Genomic DNA, 24713 nt, shown 5'->3' with positions numbered 1-24713 from the left:
TGAGGGAACAGGCTAAAGACAGGATGCTCGCTCTCACATTGAAGTGGCAGCCTCCTCTGTCAGCTTTGAGGCACAGATTGCTTTCAGTGCAGGTGTAACCATCCCCTTCATATCCAGGCAGACAAACACACCTACAGCACAAATCAACAACAGGCCAAAGACAGATGTTGATTATCATATCAGCACACAACAAATGTAAAACAACATTGACGTTGCTAATACGCTTGATTAAATGAGTATTGCTCATTGCATAACATAAAATAACATTTTCATGTTGACTTTGATTTTAAATAATACCATCGATTCCATTATTTAGATGATAGATAGTTTTGTATCAGGAAACAATGATTTGCACGCAATATTCGGTTATAGTGTCACTAACATGGTTTGACCGCTGTTGTAGACACATTTAGCGTGGATGTGGCAGTTCTCAAAGGCACCATCTGTATTGCAGGGGGTGGTGGTCTGGTCACAGAGTTCCCCTGAAAATCCCGCCAGACATGATCCTCTTCTGCACACCCCCATACTGCTGGGCCTGTTATCACAGATGCCATGAACACAGCGGCAATCTATATAAACAAACAGAGTGGGAAGAGACGAGAAGGTCATGAATGCTGGTATGAACGGTTTAGAGAGAGGGTAAAAATATAACATACTGGATGATGTAAGGTAGAGTACAGTGTATTATGGGATAGATAGATGGATGGTCAGATGATCAGATGGATGAATGAATGGAAGAAACGGTGGATGAGGTAAAGAAGGATGGATGAAGGAAGAATAGATGGATGGACTGATGGATGGATGGATGAAGAATTAATGGTAGATTGGTGGATAGATGGATGGATGGATAAAGAAACAATGGATGGAAGAATGGATGATGAAGGATACTGTAAATAGATGGATAGATGAATGATCAGATGGATGTATTACTGAAGAAAGAATAAATAAATAATTGGATGGATGGATGGATGAAGAATGAATGGATAGAAAAAGGAAGAATAAATAGATGGATGAATGGATGGATGGATGGATGAAGGAACAATGGATGGAAGGATGGATGGATGAAAATTCATGGATAGAAAAAGGAAACATAAATAGCTGGATTGATGGATGAAGGAAGAATAGATGGATTATGAATGATCAGATGGATGGATGAATGAATAAAGAAAGAATAAATGGATGGAGGGAGGAAAAATAGATGGATGGAGAGATAGATGAAGGAAGTATGGATGGATGGAAGAATGAATAATAGATGGATGGATGGATGGATGGATAAAGAATGGATGGATAGATAGATGAATGAAGAATGACTGGATGGATGGATAAAGTACAAATTGATTGATGGATAGATGGATGCATGTATGAAGAATGAATGGATGATGGATGGATGGATAAAGAATAGATGGATGATGGATGGATGAAGAATTAATGGATGGATAGAGGGAAGGATAAAGAAAAGATGGATGGATGGATGGATGAAAGAAAGGATGGATGATGGATTAAGAATAGATGGATGGATAAAGTACAAATTGATTGATGGATAGATGGATGGGTGGATGGATGGATGAAGAATGAATGGATGAATAAAGAATAGATGGATGATGGATAGATGAAGGATGAAAAGATGGATGGATCAAGAATTAATGGATGGATAGAGGGATGATAAAGAATAGATGGATGGAGAAAGAATATATGGATGGAGAAAGAATGGGTGGATGATGGATGGATTGGTGGATGATGAATAAGTGGATGATGGACGGATGAAGAATAGATGGATGATGGGTGAAGAATGGATAGATGGATAAATGAAGAATGGATGGATGGATGAAGGATGAATAGATGGATGGATAAAGAAAGGATGGATGGATAAGAATGTTCACCTTCATCACAGTTCTCTCCATGTTTGTTTGGGTCTGCGCAGATGTGGCAGCCAATGCCTTTAAACGCCGGTTCACACTTACACGAGCCGTTTCCAGCGATTCCATCAAAACACTGCAGACAGCAACATTAACACAATCAAACAAAACATGACAACACAAAACCAGCACTCCCTTCAGTTCACAACTAACATACTTACAGTCCCTTTATCATAACAAGGGTGCTGGAAACCTCCAAGGCAGGGTTTACAGTCTGGCCCATAGAAACCACTGCAACACTCCGCTCGCTGAAACAAAGAGATCAGTGTCACTTCTACATCAGTCTCAAAGAGAAAGGGCTGATGAGTGTTTATCTGGTCGTGTGACCTCGTTTTCAGACCATTTGAGTAGATTTGCAGTATTTGGCACAGCCAGCCTCAATTAATGCATACGGAATTTGCTCACAGTCTCTCAGATGACTGTCCTATCAAGGGAAAAAAGACACAAAACAGTGTATACTAAAAAGCATTATTCAGTGCTTCAGGCAACTATGCTTATGTTTTGATTTTATTCATTGGTTTTTGTAATGTTAAAAGGTATTTAATATATCTGTTCATGATTGCATATTGATTATAGATGTTTTGGTGACCCAAAATGGTAATAAAAAAGCAAATACCAGCTCAAAAGTTCCAGGTGGACATTGTGTCTTAAAGAGATCGCTGCATCTGATACAAGGACCCTATGGGGAGACATTTTTTAATAGAATTTATATTGATGGTTTCTGCTGCCGTTTCACTCATTCACTCATTTCTAACATTGGGATTTTTCAGAAGGATCTGCAGAGCGGTAGCACACGGCTTGGCCAATTTTACCACATTTTAATCATATCGTCAGTTTTTATGGTGTTTAGGAATGGGTTTAATTTAAGAGGCACCAACCACAATGATCCTACTCTCATTCACGTCACACCGATGAGGCATTATGGGAACTATAGAGAATGGTAGAAGAACTCCATCAATCAGGTGAATGATTCCATTGGATGCAACAATGTCTTTCGTTTCGACTGGTATTCCTTTATCACCCAGATAGACTCGTCCCTGTGGATAGAGTGAGAAAAAGCAATAACAACTGTCAATATGCTGGGGTCCAAGCAGATGAGAAAATAGGATGGTTGTTCTTATAGACAAACTTTGTACATTGGATAAAGACACTGCTTATTAAATTTACAGTGTATCTATCCTATGAGCGGTCTCATTTTTACAGCCATTTCTTTTTTTCAAAACTATGTAACAACGCCACCAAGTGTCCAAACCTTGCCAAATCTGTTAATTGTACAAAGAAGGATGCCCTACATATTTGTACCAAATTTCATAAACATTTGTCATTTATCTTTGGAGTTACAGCAATTCAAATAAATAATGCCACGCTTGAGTTTGTCACTTACATCCCCAGAGACATTGATTGTTAAGATCTCATTGGCCATGGTCGTAATCTCAGACATACTGGCGAGCTGGTCCACAGTGATCTAAGTAAAAACCAGAATTGTTATTTAAATCACAGTTATAAGACTGAGACAAATTGACAGATTTTATAGCTACAGTTCGCATTGGAAATTAATAAACATAAATGTTTGAAACTGGCAAAGCCACATTTAATATTTTGTTTAAACTCACATTTAACCTAATGTTTAACCACCAATTATATTATATATTGGACCAAAAATATTGATGACTCATCTCACACACTCAAATGTTTGTCCAATCAAATGCTCTCTAGAATAAGAATGCCCCTCCCCCTAATAACAGCTGCCATCTAACTAGTAATGGCAAGTAGCAAATCATTGTTTTGCCAGGTTGATGTAAAAAAAAGAAAGTTAAATCCCTTCGATATGTTCAGCTTCAATGTCCTGTTTCAAGAGAATTTGGTTTTGCAAACCATTTTATGGGGTCTTTAGTGTGTCGTGCATTAATGCCTCATTTGAAAGTGAAATGAGGCATTAATGTTTAAAATCTTTAGCAACAGTTCTTTAGCAACAGTTCATGATGTCAGATGTCATACTCACAGCAGCCAGCGAGAACATGTGGTGTTTCAGAAGCATCTGAAGCTTTGGTTTGGCCTTTATTGGAGAAAGATGAAAAACATTCCCTTTCTAAATATGCTTATGTCAAAATTAATAAATAACATAAAAAATGCATATCCATTTGTTTATAAAACATCATTCAAGTGAAACATGAAATCAAAATGAGCCCTTTTTACTTTAATTAACATTCCTGGTCTTATTGTGCATGATTCATCAGTGCATATTATATATACAGTATATAAATAATCATTGCAGTTTACATCATTGAGCATGTACATGAGACTTCCATCTCAGAATTTGTCTATGGCTTTGTTGGTTGGAACAAACACTGTCAGCGGACCTGAACCCCTCACAGGCAACAGAGCTCCACAATTCTGAAGAAGAAATTGACAAAATGCTTTGAGTGCTTGAGTTCAGTGAAGGAAAGCAAAACTGATTCAGAGCAACTGAGGGTATCACTCACATCAACTAGAGACAGGAATCGATTGAATCTTTCATCATACCTGAAAACCTCCCCAATGGTTTTGGAGGAAAACTTGAGGTTGGAAAAAAACATCTAAATTAGAGGGTGTTGTGTTTGGTATTGTGTATCATTAGGGAACTATTATGAGATGTTTTGAAAGTAAAATAGTTTAAAGGGCTTTACCTCCAGGTTGTTGTTAGAAGATTCGACATGAGCAAGAGTAAAAGGCTTGTCAATAATGTGAATTATTCCATTAGATGCAGGGATGTCACTCTCAAGGATTGTAAACAACACGTCTGGATCCCGTATCAATATGAATTGCTTTGGACACATGCATTAACAGAATTAATAACACTGAATCTGCAGTAGGAGGGATGGATACTTGGGTTCCACCAAGTATCAGTATCAAATGTAGATTTTCTGTTTCTAGAATTGTTTTGTTCATGTTGATTTGAATAAGTGGTAATTTAAATTCAGCAATCTCGTGAACATGGTATTTACTATCATTAAATTGTATTATCCCATATCAGTTAACCGCTAATGGATATCAAATACACTGGAAGGAAGTACAGATGGAAGAAAAGGATGAAGAGATAAAATAAAAGTACATCCATCCATCCATCCATCCATCTTCAACCGCTTATCCGAAGTCAGGTCGCGGGGGCAGCAGCTCCAGCAGGGAGCCCCAAACTTTCCTATCCCGAGCCACATTAACCAGCTCTGACTGGGGGATCCCGAGGCATTCCCAGGCCTGTGTGGAGATGTAATCTCTCCACCTAGTCCTGGGCCTTCCCCGAGGCCACCTCCCAGCTGGACGTGGCTGAAACACCTCCCAGGGGGCATTCTTACCAGATGCCCAAACCACCTCAACAGGCTCCTTTCGACGCAAAGGTGCAGCTGGCTCTACTCCACGCTCCTCACGGATGACTGAGCTCCTCACCCTATCTCTAAGGGAGAAGCCCGCCACCCTTCTGAGGAAAGCCATTTCGACCGCTTGTACTCGCGACCTAGTTCTTTCTGTCATAACCCCGCCTTCATGACCATAGGTGAGGGTAGCAACGAAAATTGACCAGTTGACCGAGAGCTTTGCCTTCCGGTTCAGCTCTCTTTTCATGACAACAGTGCGATAGAGCAAGTGCAATACCGCCCCTGCTGCCCCGATTCTCCGGCCAACCTCCCGCTCCATTGTCCCCTCACTCGTGAACAAGACCCCGAGGTACTTGAACTCTTTCAAGGGGCAATACCTCCTTCCCAACCCAGAATACGCACTCCATCGGTTTCCTGCTGAGAACCATGGCCTCCGATTTAGAGGTGCTAATCCTCATCCCAGCTGCTTCACACTCCAGTGAGAGCTGAAGGTCATGGACCGATGATGACATGAAGAACACATCTTCTGCAAAAAGCAGCGATGAGATCCCCAGCCCACCGAACTGCACCCCTTCCCCACCCCGACTACGCCTTGATATCTTGTCCATGAATATCACAAAGTGGATTGGTGACAAAGCGCAGCCCTGGCGGAGACCAACCCAGTCATACGCCTTCTCCAGATCCACAAACACATGTAGACCAGATGGGCATACTCCCAGGCCCCCTCCAGGATCCTTGTGAGAGTAAAGATCTGGCCTGTCATTCCACGGCCAGGACGGAACCCGCATTGTTCCTCTTCAATCCGAGGTTCGACGATCGGCCAAACCCTCCTCTCCAGCATCTTGGAGTTAACTTTACCAGGGAGGCTGAGAAGTGTGATACCCCTGTAGTTGGCACACTCTGGGCCCCTTTTTTGAAGAGAGGAACCACCACCCTGTTCTGCCACTCCTTATGCACTGTCCCAGACTTCCACGCAATGTTGAAGAGGCGTGACACCCCCTCCACATCCAAAGCTTTCAGCATTTCTGGTTGGATCTCATCAATCCCCGGGGCTTTGCCACTGCGGAGTTGTTTGACTACCTCAGTGACCTCCCCCAGGGAAATTTTATCTGATCCCCCATCATCCTCCAGCTCTGCCTCTAACATAGAGGGCGTGTTGGGATTTAGGAGTTCTTCAAAGTATTCCTTCCACTGCCCAATAACCTCCTCGGTTGAGGTCAACAGAGTCCCATCTTTGCTGTATACAGCTTGGATGGTTCCCCGTTTCCCCCTCCTAAGGTGGCAGACGGTTTTCCAGAAGCACTTTGGTGCAGACCGAAAGTCCTTCTCCATGGCTTCTCCGAACTTTTCTCACACCCACTGCTTTGCCTCCCTCATGGCAGAGGCCGCAGCCCTTCGGGCCTGTCTGTACCTTGCAACTGCCTCCGGAGACCTCCGGGACAACATATTCCGGAAGGCCTCTTTCTTCAGTCAGATGGACTTCGCAAGGAAGTACAGATGGAAGGAAAGAAAGACGGACGTAAAAATGGAAGAAAAGGATGGAGAGATAAAATGAAGGAAGTACAGATGGAAGGAAGGAAAGAAGGAAGGAAAGATGGAAGAAAAGGATGGGGAGATAAAAATGAAGTATAGATGGAAGGAAGGGGGAAGGGAAGGAAGAAAAGACATATGAAGGAAGGACAAATGGAAGGAAAGAAGGAAAGGAAGGACAGATGGAAGGAAGGGGAAACATTGGATAGAATTAAGTAATGAATGGAGGAAGGAAGGAACAAGGAGGAAAAAAGGACATATAGAAAGCAATAAAGAATAAAATGAAGGAAAAAAGGATGGATAGAAATAAGGAAGGAAAAAAGGATGGATTGAAGGAAGGAGTAAGGGAGGAAAGGAAGGACAATTGGAAGAAAGGAAGGACAGATGGAATTGAAAAAAGATGGATTGAAGGAGGGAGGGACGGAGGAAGGAAGAAAGGAAGGGAAAATATATGGCTAGAAATACTGAAAGAAGTAAGGACAGATGGAAGGAAAAAATAATGGATTGAAGGAATGAGGAAGTACAGATGGAAGGAAAGAAGGAAGGACAGATGAAAGGAATAAATTATGGATGAATGAATGAAAGAAAGGGAGGAAGGACGGACATATGGAACAAAAAAGGTAGGGAAGAAAAAGATGGATAGAGATAAGGAAGGAAGGAAGGATAGATGGAACAAAGGGAGGAAGGAAGAAGGGAGGGAAGAAAGGAAGGACAGATGGAACATAGGGAGAAAGGAAGGAGGGAGGGAAGACAGAAGGAAAGAAGGAAGGAAGGACAGATGGAACAAAGTATGGAGGGTAGAAAAAGGATGGACAGAGATAATGAAATAATGAGGGATTGAAGGAGGGAGGGAGGAAATGAAGGACAGATGGAAGAAAGTGAGGAAGGAAAGAGGGAAGACAGAAGGAAGGACAGATGGAACAAAGGATGGATAGAAGGAAGGGAAAAGGATGGATAGAGATAAGGAAGGACAGACAGACAGACAGACAGATACTGTATATATATATAAGGATACCTTTTTTGTTTTGAATCTGATCTTTTCCCCTCCGTAAGTCCACAGATCGTTCCCCTCCAGATCTTTGTAAAGTCTCTGTCCGAGTATAAGGTGATTTTTGCACACTGCATTCACAACGGACGAGGACTTGCCTAAAACCGTCTGAACATCAAAACAACCAAGAAGTTGACACAAGACAACAGGAATCATTAGAAGGATGTCCTCAAACTGCAATGCCGTTATTTGGGTCTTATTTTTGTATGCGGTCCACTCACTTGGAAAGGATTCTGTCCCACAGGAATGAATGCCGTGAATGGGCCATGCTGACTCAGAGTAAACTCACACCCTTGTTCTAAAGCCCAGAAGATAACATTAACACATAATCAGGGCTTTTAGCTTCTTTCGAACTTACAAAACAACCTTAAGTGTTCACTCAAAATAGGATGTATATATGTGCAGACTATTTCTTTTTAATAGTCTGCACATATAATGTGTAAAGTACTTAAGAGTCTTCACACATGTTCTGTTATTCCTCTATTTGGACACTGCAGAGCTATTATTGAATATGTTTCTACGCAGGTCATTTATTGTGATACAATCCATCTCAGATTTAACTCCGCCCCATAACGGCACATAGGACCAATACTCTCAAGAATGAATGCTTTACATGTCACTCAAACAGCTCTTCTTGTCTAAGTGGGGGGGGGGGTTCTTGGCCAGAATAAACGACAATGTGGACCAGACGTTTTGCCATTTAGTCAAAGGTCTGACTAACATGAGGTTAGAAAAAGGGGGTTTCTGTTGATCTCAAAAAACCCACCAAACAGTCTAATGCTTCCAGTGAGGTTTGCTGCTTGACTGCCATCTCTATCCATTTCCAGAACTCTCTCCATGAGGTTACCATAGCAACGTCTGCCATCGCCAATCTGCTGAGCGTTGCAAAGGCATCTAAAAGAAACAAACGTCTCGGTTTATTGCCCTGGCCTTCATCAAGCATTTGAGATTTTTTATTTTTTATTTATGATGAAAACCACAGAATTACTCATTAACACTGATCTCTTTAAATTGTGAATCATGCAGCGTAGAAATCGAATCCATATAATGAGGTTTATGTTTTCACCAGATTTTGACAGTACTTTCCACAATTGAGGTGATATTCTCATGTTTTCCCATTTTGTTCTACCTAGGGGTGCCAATGAGCATATCAGAGTTATGGTTAAAAAAAGTCTTATTATTATTATTATTTATAGGACTTAAAGCTAATCAAGACTCATGCATGATTAAACAAATATTTTTGCTCACTAGCAACAATTTTCATTTTGCATCTTCAATTTGAACCAAATATTTCTTCTTCTTTTTTTTGCAAGACTTACACATAATTGTAAATGAGTGCATCTCTCAAAAATATGTTTAGGTTTATTTTTTAGGAGCAACGTATTTCTCAAAGACAAGCAAGCCTATTTTAGGTGTCTCAAAATGCATTTTAAACCCTTGTGCACTTTTTGGACATTTTTGACCGAAATCAATTGTTTCTTTAATAAAAATGGTGTAATCACTCATAATCACTTTTCCTACATTGGCCATCTGAACAAACTAAAGTGAGGGTCATGGTAAAGCATTATTAATTAATGAGATCTTACTGTTTCCTTCCTCAGGGGTTAAAGGTTATCTGGACCATTATTCTAAAGTGAAAACACAATATAAACCATTACTAGTAACTGAGGTGTTACTTGTCAGTTAGTAATGAATACTCAAAGTGTTTGTTCCTACATTTTATTCATTTAATCAAACAGATAGCTAACAAACATTCACAGACATTCAAAACAATTCTGGCATATGAATCATAATTGCATAAATTATGACCCTCACTTTAGAATAATGGTCCAGATAACCTTTAACCCCCAATGAAGGAAACAGTAAGATCTCATTAATTAATAATGTGTTAACAAAAATAGCAACAAACCTTTAGCAGGATAATACTTTTAAAGACTGTTGCTCATGGTTACTACATATTTCTTAAAATAAAGAAAAATAATATAATGTCTAAAGGACAAGTGTATTGATCTCCACAAGACATTTTACATTTACATTTATGCATTTGGCAGACGCTTTTATCCAAAGTGACTTACAGAGCCCTTATTACAGGGACAATCCCCCCCCCCGGAGCAACCTGGAGTTAAGTGCCTTGCTCAAGGACACAATGGTGGTGGCTGTGGGGATCAAACCAGCAACCTTCTGATTACCAGTTATGTGCTTTAGCCCACTACGCCACCACCACTCCAACAAGACTTCAACAGAAAATGGAGAGAAACCCAGCGTGCAGCATGAGGCCGATTCCCCATGTGTACTTCCGCCCTAGACAGCCCACTCTGTAAATACAGTACAGTTTTTATCAAATTAATTTAACATGTTTCCTCCTTTGCCTATGTTCGATCTGAACAGAACAGAATGCAAGTTAGAGTTTATGGCGAGCTGGCGGAGCGACAGGAGGGCGGATCAAAATCACACTCGCTCTTAGTTCAGTTTCAGCATGAGCACTGAATATGGTGAACCCCGATTGGATTAGAAGCTTGATGGACGTGACAATGTGCTGGCTCATTTGAGCTTATCGCGGCCCATTCGGCCCACCGGCCCTTACGGTTCTCCCAATGGCCAGTCCGCCCCTGATCGGCCCCAAAGTGCGTCGGCCCACCGGGAAACTATGCCAGATTACCAATCCAGTCCTGCTTATGGGTTACCAGAATTATTTTAAAAAGACCTCCAGCAATATCAAACCTGTTGAAGTTAATCATTTGTGATGAACAGAAGAGATATCCCAAGGAATGCACTTGATGGGCACATGCATCTATAAGCTGACTATGATACTCTACCACACACTGTAGCCATGATTTAGAGAGCTGTTATGTTCATAAATGAACTCCAGCAAATAACACACGTAAGGTGCATGTTTCTCTGAAGGCGCATTTCATGATCTTGTTCACAATAAAAGCATAATCATTCACATTTTAGACAAATTTTAATGTCTTGATTAGAGTTAATTTATATTAGACAGTTATTTGAGAGTTAATGTCTATAGAATTTCAAATTCAGTAATTATGGATTACCTAACAGTGAACTACCTCAATCGCTATTAATTAATGATTAGTTAATAACGTTTCCATATTAGTTAATAGCAGTGGCGGCCCGTTTCAAGAGGTAATTTTTGGACTTCATCTTAAATGCATTATGTGCACGTTCAGCATCAACAGATCAGCATAGAAATAATCCAAACAATTCCCTTAATTAAAAACTGAAACAATGCTGTTATTTTTGCTTTGGAATAAGGAGAATCGTCGCCCTTCATCAACTACTACTCAGCACTGAATAGTACTAGGTGTTATGTATCGGCTGACATAAAAACAGCTTAAACGGTTCCCTAATATTAAATGAACAACAACAGCAATAACATATATTGCTCGGGATTTAAAGTGTCTGAAACTACTGGTAGTTTACAACGAATTGCGCTTCACGCTCTTTCAGCACCATGGACAGCTCATTACAGACCCGGAGATATACAGTATGTATATATACAGGTATATATATATATACACACACACACACACTATATCATTTTTTTAAGTGGGTGAATTATTCAATTCTGTCATGTCAGTTGGTGGCCCTTTGGAGGACGGGGCCCGTTTCAATTGAAATGGGTGAAACACAGCTAATGCCGCCAATGGTTAATAGTAGTAACTAAAGTGTTAATGCAGTACTACTCATTAATCCTGCATTGCTACCTATTAATGACGGACCATTATTATAAAGTGTTAACAGCGATACTTGTGTCAAATTTGACTAACCATGAATGTGTGGTAATATAACACTTTTTTTGTGTGTGTGTGTGTGTGTGTGGAATTTGTCATAAAATTAATAAGGTCCATAAAGTTGTTTGCATTGTGTCATTCGCTTCAGAAGCACATTTCCCCTATAATTCTCATTACGGTCCATGCGTGCATTCGACTGTCTTTTAGTAATTCCCTTTATTCTCAATTAGATTCTCATTATAGTCATTTTTACTGATTCAAACTAAATATATATATATATTTAAAATCTGAACAAGTTGAATGCAGTATATAAAATACTACTATGATGTATAATACTTTAAAATTGAAATAAAATATCACTTTTTTTCACATTACAGTAATGATAATGACTGTTTTAGGATGATAATGAGAGATTGTGCCTAATTATCATTACTCATTAAAAATGTTGCATTGTGTATTTTTTATAAGCACTTTTTTATAGGCTTAATTTTACACATTTTACTTTTTTAGTAATTCCCAATTTTCTTACTTAGATTCTCGTGACTGCAAACAGTCATTTTTACTGTATTAATAGTAAAAATAATTTATTGAAATCAGCAAATTAAAGTTGAAAAAATGCAATTAAGTTCAAAATGTAACTTAATTTTGTACAGTATTTTAAGATATTTTTTACACATTGTACTTTTTTTAGTCATTCCCATTATTCTAACCTAAATTATCATTAGTTATTTTTACTGTAATTAAATAAAAATATATATTTAATTGATTGAAATCAGCATACATTAAACACAGTATAACAAATACTACTATAATGTAGAAATACTTTACAATTTAAATAATATATTTCATTCTCATTAATGTAATATTACAATAACTAACTGCAACAAAACTGTAAAAAACATTTTGTTAGTTTTCTGGGTAGTTACTATGAAAAGTAACCGTAGTTTTATTACATTATTGTGCTTAATTAAAATATATATATTTAATTCTTAAAAAAGTTTGTATTTTGTACTTTTGACATGTTTTTTACACATGTACATTATTAGTCATTCCCATTATTTTCAAAATTTTTATAAAATAAATATGTTTTAATTAAAATCTGCATAAATTAAACATACTACCATAATGTATAAATATTTTACAATTTAAATAATACTGTATATAATAAAATAATTCACATTACATTAATGAGACTTTTATTATGGAAATGAAAATTGGTGGGAAATTTGCTTGTCATAAAAATCTCAATAGTCTTAAAAACAGGCTTCATTTTCTTTGTGCCAAGATCTTTAGATTTTGGGCTGAAATGTGACTCAGACATGTTCTTGAGAGGTTTCGAGAGATTCACCCAGTCATTAATGTGCTATTGAAGGAAGTGAAAGTTGTCTTTGTCATGTTATCGTGTCAGAAGCACTGTGTCAGACCTGTGCGTGATGTCTGAGCTTGTCTCACAGCGAGCACTCCTGTGGCACGAACTCGGCGTGCAGACTGACTTTGCCGTGCAACCGTTGGAAGGATCGGACGACTCCGTTCCGGGAACACAGACACATTTCGACTGAGGAGGAAACACACCAAACATTTCTGTACAATTTTAAGACAAATATTTAAGGGAGTGCAGAAGCATAAATATTGCCATTTTTTTGTATTTGATTTACCAATAGAATTCAATACAAAATCAGCTTTAGATTGTGATTTTATGACATGCATTCCAGCTCACCTTGGCTGGGCCGATGTATTCACAGACGGTGGAGTCTTTAGGACAGCCTCCATTATCAGTGTCGCATGGGTTGATGGGAACGCAGTGTTTGCCGTTGCCCACAAATCCGTTTTCACATTTACAGTGAAACTGTCCACTACTGAATGAACATTTTGCATTTACGTCACAGATGCCTTCTGTACACATACCTGGAATATGACAGAGAGATTCAGTGTAAGTACTGTCCGTAATTATAACAAAATATTGCATTTAGTGCTATATGGCAAATCAATATGGTAACGCTGTATTTAGCAACTGTATTTACATGATTGCCTATGGGAGCATATCTAAGTTCCCCATTTCAATATTCTGTAAAAACACATTAACCCTCCTATTGTGGTCGGGTCAAATTTGACCCGTTTCAAGTTCAAATATTAACACTAACCCAAACCCTACAAATCTGGGAACATAGGACCCTTTGTCATGCGTTTATTATGTGCCATATTAATCTGGGGAACATCGGACCCTGGGAACATACGGCCCTACAAATCTGGGGAACATAGGACCCTGGGAACATAGGGCCCTACAAATCTGGGGAACATAGGACCCTGGGAACATAGGGCCCTACAAATCTGGGGAACATCAGACCCTGGGAACATAGGGCCCTACAAATCTGGCAAACATAGGACCCTGGGAACATAGGGCCCTACAAATCTGGCAAACATAGGACCCTGGGAACATAGGGCCCTACAAATCTGGGGAACATCGGACCCTGGGAACATAGGGCCCTACAAATCTGGCAAACATAGGACCCTGGGAACATAGGGCCCTACAAATCTGGAAAACATAGGACCCTGGGAATATAGGGCCCTACAAATCTGGGGAACATCGGACCCTGGGAACATAGGGCCCTACAAATCTGGGGCACATAGGGCCCTACCAATCTGGGGAACATAGGGCCCTACAAATCTGGGGAAGATAGGACCCTGGGAACATAGGGCCCTACAAATCTGGGGAAGATAGGACCCTGGGAACATAGGGCCCTACAAATCTGGGGAAGATCGGACCCTGGGAACATAGGGCCCTACAAATCTGGGGAACATCGGACCCTGGGAACATAGGGCCCTACAAATCTGGGGAACATCGGACCCTGGAAACATAGGGCCCTACAAATCTGGGGAACATAGGACCCTGGGAACCTGGGGCCCTACAAATCTGGGGAACATAGGACCCTGTGAACATGGGGCCCTACAAATCTGGGGCACATAGGACCCTGGGAACATAGGGCCCTACAAATCTGGGGCACATAGGACCCTGGGAACACAGGGCCCTACAAATCTGGCGCACATAGGACCCTGGGTCCATAGGGCCCTACAAATCTGGGGAACATAGGACCCTGGGAACATAGAACCCTTTGTCATGTGTTCCTCATGTGCCATATAAATCTGGGGAAAATAGGGCTCTACCAATCTGGGGAACATAGGGCCCTACAAATCTGGGGAACATCAGACCCTGGGAACATAGGGCCCTACAAATCTGGCAAACATAGGACCCTGGGAACATAGGGCCCTACAAATCTGGGGAACATCGGACCCTGGGAACATAGGCCCCTACCAATGTGGGGAACATAGGGCTCTACCAATCTGGGGAACATCAGACCCTGGGAACATAGGGCCCTTCAAATCTGGCAAACCTAGGACCCTGGGAACATAGGGCCCTACCAATCTGTGGAACATTGGACCCTGGGAACATAGGGCCTTTCAAATCTGGCAAACATAGGACCCTGGGAACATAGGGCCCTACAAATCTGACCGAACATCGGACCCGATTGCAACACTAATAATACAAATTCTGTGTATAGCAACTATTTGTTAGCATTAGCATTAATAAGCGCATTAAATGTTAACTGATAGCATTTTGTTTTATCCACATTTATTCTATTTATTAGAAATTGCTGTGCACATAGGGCAAATCTGGGGCACATAGGACCCTGGGAACATGGGGCCCTACAAATCTGGGGCACATAGGACCCTGGGAACATAGGGCCCTACCAATCTGGGGAACATAGGGCCCTACCAATCTGGGGAACATCGGACCCTGGGAACATAGGGCCCTACAAATCTGGGGAACATAGGGCCCTTCAAATCTGGCAAACATAGGACCCTGAGAACATAGGGCCCTACAAATCTGACGAACATCGGACCCGATTGCAACACTAATAATACAAATTCTGTGTATAGCAACTATTTGTTAGCATTAGCATTAATAAGCGCATTAAATATTAACGATAGCATTTTGTTTTATCCATATTTATTCTATTTATTAGAAATTGCTGTGCACATAGGGCAAATCTGGGGCACATAGGACCCTGGGAACATGGGGCCCTACAAATCTGGGGCACATAGGACCCTGGGAACATAGGGCCCTACCAATCTGGGGAACATAGGGCCCTACCAATCTGGGGAACATAGGGCCCTACCAATCTGGGGAACATCGGACCCTGGGAACATAGGGCCCTACAAATCTGGGGAACATAGGGCCCTTCAAATCTGGCAAACATAGGACCCTGGGAACATAGGGCCCTACAAATCTGGGGAACATAGGGCCCTTCAAATCTGGCAAACATAGGACCCTGGGAACATAGGGCCCTACAAATCTGGGGAACATAGGGCCCTTCAAATCTGGCAAACATAGGACCCTGGGAACATAGAGCCCTACAAATCTGACGAACATCGGACCCTGGGAACATAGGGCCCTACAAATCTGGGGAACATAGGACCCTGGGAACATAGGGCCCTACAAATCTGATGAACATCGGACCCTGGGAACATAGGGCCCTACAAATCTGATGAACATCGGACCCTGGAAACATAGGGCCCTACAAATCTGGGGAAGATAGGACCCTGGGAACATAGGGCCCTACAAATCTGGGGAAGATAGGACCCTGGGAACATAGGGCCCTACAAATCTGGGGCACATAGGACCCTGGGAACACAGGGCCCTACAAATCTGGCGCACATAGGACCCTGGGTCCATAGGGCCCTACAAATCTGGGGAACATAGGACCCTGGGAACATAGAACCCTTTGTCATGTGTTCCTCATGTGCCATATAAATCTGGGGAAAATAGGGCTCTACCAATCTGGGGAACATAGGGCCCTACAAATCTGGGGAACATCAGACCCTGGGAACATAGGGCCCTACAAATCTGGCAAACATAGGACCCTGGGAACATAGGGCCCTACAAATCTGGGGAACATCGGACCCTGGGAACATAGGCCCCTACCAATGTGGGGAACATAGGGCTCTACCAATCTGGGGAACATCAGACCCTGGGAACATAGGGCCCTTCAAATCTGGCAAACCTAGGACCCTGGGAACATAGGGCCCTACCAATCTGTGGAACATTGGACCCTGGGAACATAGGGCCTTTCAAATCTGGCAAACATAGGACCCTGGGAACATAGGGCCCTACAAATCTGACGAACATCGGACCCGATTGCAACACTAATAATACAAATTCTGTGTATAGCAACTATTTGTTAGCATTAGCATTAATAAGCGCATTAAATGTTAACGATAGCATTTTGTTTTATCCACATTTATTCTATTTATTAGAAATTGCTGTGCACATAGGGCAAATCTGGGGCACATAGGACCCTGGGAACATGGGGCCCTACAAATCTGGGGCACATAGGACCCTGGGAACATAGGGCCCTACCAATCTGGGGAACATAGGGCCCTACCAATCTGGGGAACATCGGACCCTGGGAACATAGGGCCCTACAAATCTGGGGAACATAGGGCCCTTCAAATCTGGCAAACATAGGACCCTGAGAACATAGGGCCCTACAAATCTGATCTAACATCGGACCCGATTGCAACACTAATAATACAAATTCTGTGTATAGCAACTATTTGTTAGCATTAGCATTAATAAGCGCATTAAATGTTAACGATAGCATTTTGTTTTATCCATATTTATTCTATTTATTAGAAATTGCTGTGCACATAGGGCAAATCTGGGGCACATAGGACCCTGGGAACATGGGGCCCTACAAATCTGGGGCACATAGGACCCTGGGAACATAGGGCCCTACCAATCTGGGGAACATAGGGCCCTACCAATCTGGGGAACATAGGGCCCTACCAATCTGGGGAACATCGGACCCTGGGAACATAGGGCCCTACAAATCTGGGGAACATAGGGCCCTTCAAATCTGGCAAACATAGGACCCTGGGAACATAGGGCCCTACAAATCTGGGGAACATAGGGCCCTTCAAATCTGGCAAACATAGGACCCTGGGAACATAGGGCCCTACAAATCTGGGGAACATAGGGCCCTTCAAATCTGGCAAACATAGGACCCTGGGAACATAGAGCCCTACAAATCTGACCGAACATCGGACCCTGGGAACATAGGGCCCTACAAATCTGGGGAACATAGGACCCTGGGAACATAGGGCCCTACAAATCTGATGAACATCGGACCCTGGGAACATAGGGCCCTACAAATCTGATGAACATCGGACCCTGGAAACATAGGGCCCTACAAATCTGGGGAAGATAGGACCCTGGGAACATAGGGCCCTACAAATCTGGGGAAGATAGGACCCTGGGAACATAGGGCCCTACAAATCTGGGGCACATAGGACCCTGGGAACATAGGGCCCTACAAATCTGGGGAACATCGGACCCTGGGAACATAGGGCCCTACAAATCTGGGGAACATCGGACCCTGGGAACATAGGGCCCTACAAATCTGGGGAACATAGGACCCTGGGAACATAGGGCCCTACAAATATGGGGAACATCGGACCCTGGGAACATAGGGCCCTACAAATATGGGGAACATAGGACCCTGGGAACATAGAACCCTTTGTCATGTGTTCCTCATGTGCCATATAAATCTGGGGAACATAGGAATGACCACTTGGCTACAACAGGAACTAGCAACAGACACTTATAATAAGGCATTACAAACATCCGTGCACAAGTTTGAAGAATCATTCATGTTCATGTTACAAATCAGATTTAATATACAAATTTTGAGTTTTAGGAGTTTGTATAATTCCCTAGACATCAGTATGAGCAAAAGTTATACCGATTGCAACACTAATAATACAAATTCTGTGTATAGCAACTATTTGTTAGCATTAGCATTAATAAGCGCATTAAATGTTAACGATAGCATTTTGTTTTATCCACATTTATTCTATTTATTAGAAATTGCTCAGAAATGTAAGTGTTTAAGCTTACAGATTGAACAAATTTACAACTGAATATGTTGCAACACAAAACACAATAAATATAATGTTTAGCACTTTAGCATGTAGCATATTGTTGTGGATGTACCTATACACGCAAGTCCGATCTTCTTGTATCCAGGCAAACATTCACATACAGCGTTTGTGTCGTCACCATTACAATAGGAGTATGCCGGACAGTTTGAACAAGATGAAGAAACTATAAAGGGCAAGAAACCAAAATTTATTTTGCTGTATTTTTTTAACATGTGAACCCTTTAAAACAGTACAGTGATGGTATAAGATATATACCATGGTTCTGGATGTTTACCATATTCCTGTACCATTGTATTTACGTGGTGCTCCAAGTTACTTCAAAGAATACCACAGTATCCAAAAGAAGCTTTTTCTACAGTACACCGAATCACACAAGAGAATGAGAAATACCATGGTAAAATAAACCCACAGAAATCATAGATTTGATTACCTTTATCGCACTTTGGTCCTGAATATGGCGGTTGGCAGTAACATTCTCCATCCCCGTCTGGTCCCGAGCTACACTTTCCATTTACACAGTTGCACTCTATTACATATTAGTTTTACAATTAGTCAATTAAATCTATTTTCAATTACATATAAAAGGCAGAAGGACAAATAACAGACCTGAAAGGCAGTGGTCTCCATAGGCATTCTTATTCACACAGTTCTGGCAGGCAAACCCAGTATATCCCTCCTGAAAAGTAACAAGAGTGCTTAATTACTGATATAATTCTGTATTATGTTTATATTGCACTCTGGAGCACTTCATTCCAATTGTCACAGCATTCCGTGTCATCTGATTGTTATTCCCAGCAACCATTTTCCTAGATCGCCCAGAGGGGTTTGTTTTCTGATAATGACTGGCTGAATGTACATTGTGCTGTTTATTACATAGCTACTTTCCAAATAAATCAATAAATCAATGGATAAGAAATATAATATTTAGCCGTTATTACACGAAGATGTTTGACCAAAGAATAGCATGATTAACCAATCAGAATCAAGTGTTCCAGAGAGCTGTGTAATATTAATAATTCATTCCAAAGAGCATTCATTATCCACTAAATGAATCCCTGTAGACTAGTAAATGATATATGTCTCACCATGACAGCAGCTCAGTGTTTCTGTTGGGTTTTCTTACAAATGCTTATAAACTACACATGGATGAAATGATTTAGATAAACAACAGAACCAAACTGAGATGCGTTTACCTCACAAACACAGGTGCCGTTCCCCGAGTCACCAGATAGACATGTGCCATAACCGTTACACGTCTTTCCTGACCAACTAGGACAAGCTGGAAAAAATGAAGAACTGGTTTTGGTTATTTGTCATTCAGTATTTAGCTATTATCTTGTCCAAAATGCCTTATATGAGGCCTACATATATTACCCGTCTGGAGCAACCTGGAGTAAATCATCTTGCTCAAGATATGTGATCGTGAGTTTATGAATTACTCATAAAAAAACCTTCCTTTAATGTTTTACAACCAGAAAGTGGCCAAATAATTTTGTATTCATTTTGATGTACTATGGAACGATATATACTGTAATTGCGACAATTGTGACTGACTATATGTAATTGTGACTTTATAAACTCACAATTATGAGAAATGGTAACAATTGCGAGCATCTACATTTACATTTATGCATTTGGCAGACGCTTTTATCCAAAGTGACTTACAGTGCAATTATTACAGGGACAATCCCCCCCCCGGAGCAACCTGGAGTTAAGTGCCTTACTCAAGGACACAATGGTGGTGGCTGTGGGGATCGAACCAGTGACCTTCTGATTACCAATTATGTGCTTTAGCCCACTACCACCACCACTCACAGCAAAAACTTGTAATTGCTTGCTTGCATCATGAGGCGCAAAGGCACAATCGCAAGAAAATAGTCCAAATTGTGTGATATAAATGCTCAAATTACAAGAAAAAGTGTCACAATTGCAAGAAGTAAAGTTGCAATAGTGTGATGTAAACTCCCAATTCTATATGTGAGAAATGGTCACATTAGCGAGAAATAAATTACTAGAAAAGTCACAATTACAAGTAAAATCACAATTGTAATAAAGTGGAAATAAAGTGGAAATTGCATAATAAACGTTTATATCATGAGGAAAGTCACAATTATGAGAAATATTCAAAACTGCGAAATATAAATTCACAAATTACAAGAAACAATCACAATTGCAAGAAGTCGCAACTGTGTGATGTAAATACGCAATTACAAGAAATAAACTCGCAATTGTGAGAAATAAAGTCTCGCAATAGTATATAATAAATAGAGAGAAATAAGTTATAATTGCATAAATAAACATTTATATCACAAGGAGGAAAGCCACAATTGCAAGAAATTGTCATAACTGCATAATATAAATGTGTTGACATCACACAATTACAAGAAAGTCGCAATTGCATAATAAACACGATTATAAGAAATAGTCTTGAGTATAAATTATAAGTACTCGCATTTGTGTGATATAAACATGTAATTACGAGAAATAGTCACAATTGCAAGAAACTAAATCACAATTAAGTGAAATAGTCCGAATTAATTTTTTCCTCAGTGGCAGAAACTGGTTTCGATATATAACAGTTTATATATTGTTTTAATTTTTAAAACCCAACAAAATGTATTTTTGTAAAATTATTTGCTTTCTTTAAAAGAACACCACTTGGTTTGATCCAATGCAAAGACATTTAGACATTTTTAAGTGTAGCTTATAGTCCAAATACTTTTTGGGGCCACTGTTGAGCACTTACGCAAGCACAGGGGCCCCCAGAAATCCGGACAACACCTTTGGACCGTCGTCACCTTCTCGCAGGTGTGAAAGCACCCAGGCAGCTCTACCTGACGATTCCCGATTTCCACCACATAACTGAAACATTAAGGGTCAGACACTTTAGACACAAACTTTGTGAAAATTCAGCTAATCAAAACCCCGCTAAAATTAGCCTGGGATGGTTAGCTGATCTCCCGACTTCTTCAGGCTCATCCGTCAGCTTATTTTAGATTTGTTTTGCACACATGTCAGATGGCTAAAACCAGCTAAGACCAGCAAACTCTTTTAGGCTGGTTTAGTCAGCAGGACAGAAAAGGCTTAAGAATGTTGATTGTATAGTCACCTGCAGCCAGTGTTCCCAGCGTTCTTCGATGTTTTCCTGAAACCTCGCGGACAGACTACAACTGTTGAAGCCGCACAGGACGTGCAGGGAGTTGTGTGCAGGACAGTGCGAGGTGTATCGCAACGATTCAATGCCGACTGGAAGAAAAGAAACCCAAATGTGCCAACAACACTCAAAAAAACATTAAAGTCAGATGATATACTCTGGCAGAACATTAGTAGAGATGAGGTATCAAATGGTATTACCAATGTACCAATTATCAATGTGATTTTATATGATTACCATATTAATTTACTGAAGTATTTAGTATATATTATGGTTGACTACCATGAAGGTACATGCCCAAAGATTTTATTTCACCATGGTACCTTGTCCAAAGAAGATTGCTATGTTTGGTATTTACAAGGTTCTCAAAGGTGCTTTTAACAATACCATGATTTTACCATGGTACATGTCCAACAAACATGATATTATTCATGGTGCCATGTTCATAGAAGATAACCATGGTATTTAAAATGTTACTCCAATGTGCTTTAAAGAGAACCGTGCTATTACCGTGTTACGTGCCCAAAGGATGATTAACATATTCATATACGATGTTATTTACAATGTTACTCCAATGTGCTTCAAAGAATACCATGGTATTTCATCCAAAGATGCTCTCCATATTTATATATTATGGTATTACCAAAGTATGCAAATGTGCTTCCAAGAATACATGATATTACATTTACATTTATGCATTTGGCAGATGCTTTTATCCAAAGCGACTTACAGTGCACTTATTACAGGGACAATCCCCCCGGAGCAACCTGGAGTTAAGTGCCTTGCTCAAGTGGCTGTGGGGATCGAACCAGTGACCTTCTGATTACCAGTTATGTCCTTTAGCCCACTACACCACCACTCCGTGGTAAATACCCAAAAAACAAGCAACACTGGGGTCAAGCCAATTATCGGCACCATGAGCAGCAAAAGAAGCTTTGTGTCATGTTTTTGGTTAGAGTCCGATGAACAGTGTATGAGGAGTTTGAAAAAAAAAAAAAAGTTACATTTCAATCATAAAAAAAACATTAGAAAAATAAAAAAATAGCTACTTCTTAGAATTATTGTCCAGTATGTGGCGCTGTTCTGAAACTGCTGAGGTACTATCTGGTCATGATGGTTATCATGCAGGAAAGCATTCAAGAGTTTTAAGCCAAAATAGCAATTTTTCTATCTCCTGACCAGTAGGGGGCAGTGCACCAAAACACTGCAGGTAACCTCAGGGCTTAATGTTGATGACACGTACCAAGTTTCGTCCCAATCCCTCAAAGCGTTGCAGAGATACAGCCTCAAGTTGAATGTTGCGTGCTCTTCGACGAAGCGCAATTCGAAAACGGTGGTTTATCAAAATCCTGTGAATAACTTTTTGTCGTGAGTGCCTCTAGATGATCCAGGCCAATTTGCATGCAAATTGGACAAACTGTCTGGGAGGAGTTCGAAAAAGTACGTTTTCAAAACATTTAAAAATGGCGGACAGGACGTTTGCTCCGACATGTGAATTTTTCATACCGTCAGACTCGCTGTACCCCACTGAATCTAATGAGACCAATTTTATGACAAACTGTTCAGAAGTTATAAGCAAAAAATAACTTTCATATCTTGTGACCACTAGGTGGCACTGTTCGTAAACTGAGCAGGCACCCTTGAGTCATGATGCTTATGACAAATAATTATGCTAAAGCGTTACGGAGATAAACCCTCACGTCCATTTCTGAAAACGGTATGTTTATCAAAATTCTGTGAATATCTTTTTGTCGTCAGGCCAATTTTCATGCAAATCGGACAAACGGCCTAGGACGAGTTCGAAAAAGTATGTTTTTCAGAAAATTCAAAATGCCGGAATTTTCGTCATAGGGAATCGAATCGTCTTGCGCCAAGGAATCAGAGGGAAAAAGAATTTCATTTTATGGACTAACGGTTCAAAAGTTATTAACATAAAAGTGAGTGAACATTTGGTCAGTTGGTGGCGCTAGAGGGTTTGAGGTACAGACGGCAAATTTGCTGTGGTAACAGATCAGACTGTCCTCTATCTGTGTGCCAAATTTCAGAAATTTTCCGCAAGCGGTTCTATGGGCTCCCATAGACTCAAAGAGCGGAAGAATAATGAGAAGAAAACTAACGAAAACAATAGGGGTCTTTCGCGCCTTTGGGGCTTGACCCCTAATAAAATATAGTATTACATGGTACATGTCCAAAGTGGACTACCATATACAGATACCATTGCATTTACATGGTACTCCAAGGCACTTAAAAATCATGGTATTACTTGTCCAAATTCATTGTTATATAACTGTACCATGTACAAAGATGCTTACCATATTCACTCCAAATAAGTCATGTTCACATACCATTGTATTTACATAGCAAGGTGCTTCAAAGAACTTCATTGTATTACCATGTCCAAAAGGACATGATTTTACCATGGTACCAAGTCCAAAGCACCATAGTAATCCCATAGTACTTTTTTGTAAGTGTACCCCAAATCAAGCTAGATCTCTCAATTCAGACTTACCTGAAGCTGTGAACTCCACAGTACCACGAGTCCCACAATGAGAAGATAAGACATATTTGATCCCTGACTGCAAGTCCTCAGATAAGCTTGGAACACAAACTAAAAAGCTTCCCCGTGACCACACAATTTCTAGCCACAGGACAGAACCTCTCAAACTCTCCAAAACATCTCCAAAATCTATTCAGAGTCTCGCTCTCATTTGCTTTCGAGCATTCGCATGTTGACCAGGTTCCCAACAGAGCGAGAGATGTTTGACACGACCACTAAAGAGCTTCTAGCTCTTTTTCAAGGGTGAGAAAAACATCTTTTCCTGACAGGAAAAACAGCGGATTTCCTTCACCGTGTTTCCTCCATGATGGTTGGGAAGTCCATGTTTGTCAGCTGACAGAACTGCAGGGTTCAGCAGAATTTGAAAAGGGTCAACTGAGCATTAGCAGATTATTCTTGAAATATTCAGA

At 40.6% G+C, this 24713-nt stretch overlaps 1 protein-coding gene across 1 annotated transcript in view; it reads right to left on the bottom strand.

Moving 5' to 3' along the window:
• The window catches only part of LOC127641087 (stabilin-1-like), a 68141-nt gene extending 43605 nt beyond the window's left edge, over positions 1-24536 (bottom strand). The window contains 24 exon segments of the mRNA XM_052123855.1: positions 38-131; positions 383-569; positions 1881-1992; positions 2078-2164; positions 2257-2340; positions 2533-2595; positions 2795-2953; positions 3301-3381; positions 3919-3972; positions 4197-4310; positions 4400-4471; positions 4583-4720; positions 7812-7952; positions 8066-8142; positions 8611-8738; positions 13018-13148; positions 13311-13498; positions 18645-18755; positions 19023-19118; positions 19199-19268; positions 19786-19871; positions 21339-21454; positions 21702-21838; positions 24256-24536. Coding sequence (XP_051979815.1) covers positions 38-131; positions 383-569; positions 1881-1992; positions 2078-2164; positions 2257-2340; positions 2533-2595; positions 2795-2953; positions 3301-3381; positions 3919-3972; positions 4197-4310; positions 4400-4471; positions 4583-4720; positions 7812-7952; positions 8066-8142; positions 8611-8738; positions 13018-13148; positions 13311-13498; positions 18645-18755; positions 19023-19118; positions 19199-19268; positions 19786-19871; positions 21339-21454; positions 21702-21838; positions 24256-24309 — 2580 coding nt within the window. The 5' untranslated portion in view covers positions 24310-24536.
• Between the last annotated feature and the right edge of the window lie 177 nt (positions 24537-24713).

Source organism: Xyrauchen texanus, chromosome 50 (assembly GCF_025860055.1).
Source record: "Xyrauchen texanus isolate HMW12.3.18 chromosome 50, RBS_HiC_50CHRs, whole genome shotgun sequence".
Classification (NCBI taxonomy): Eukaryota; Metazoa; Chordata; class Actinopteri; order Cypriniformes; family Catostomidae; genus Xyrauchen; species Xyrauchen texanus.
Note: the sequence above shows the minus strand (reverse complement) of the source record. Positions and strands in the feature narration are given on the sequence as shown.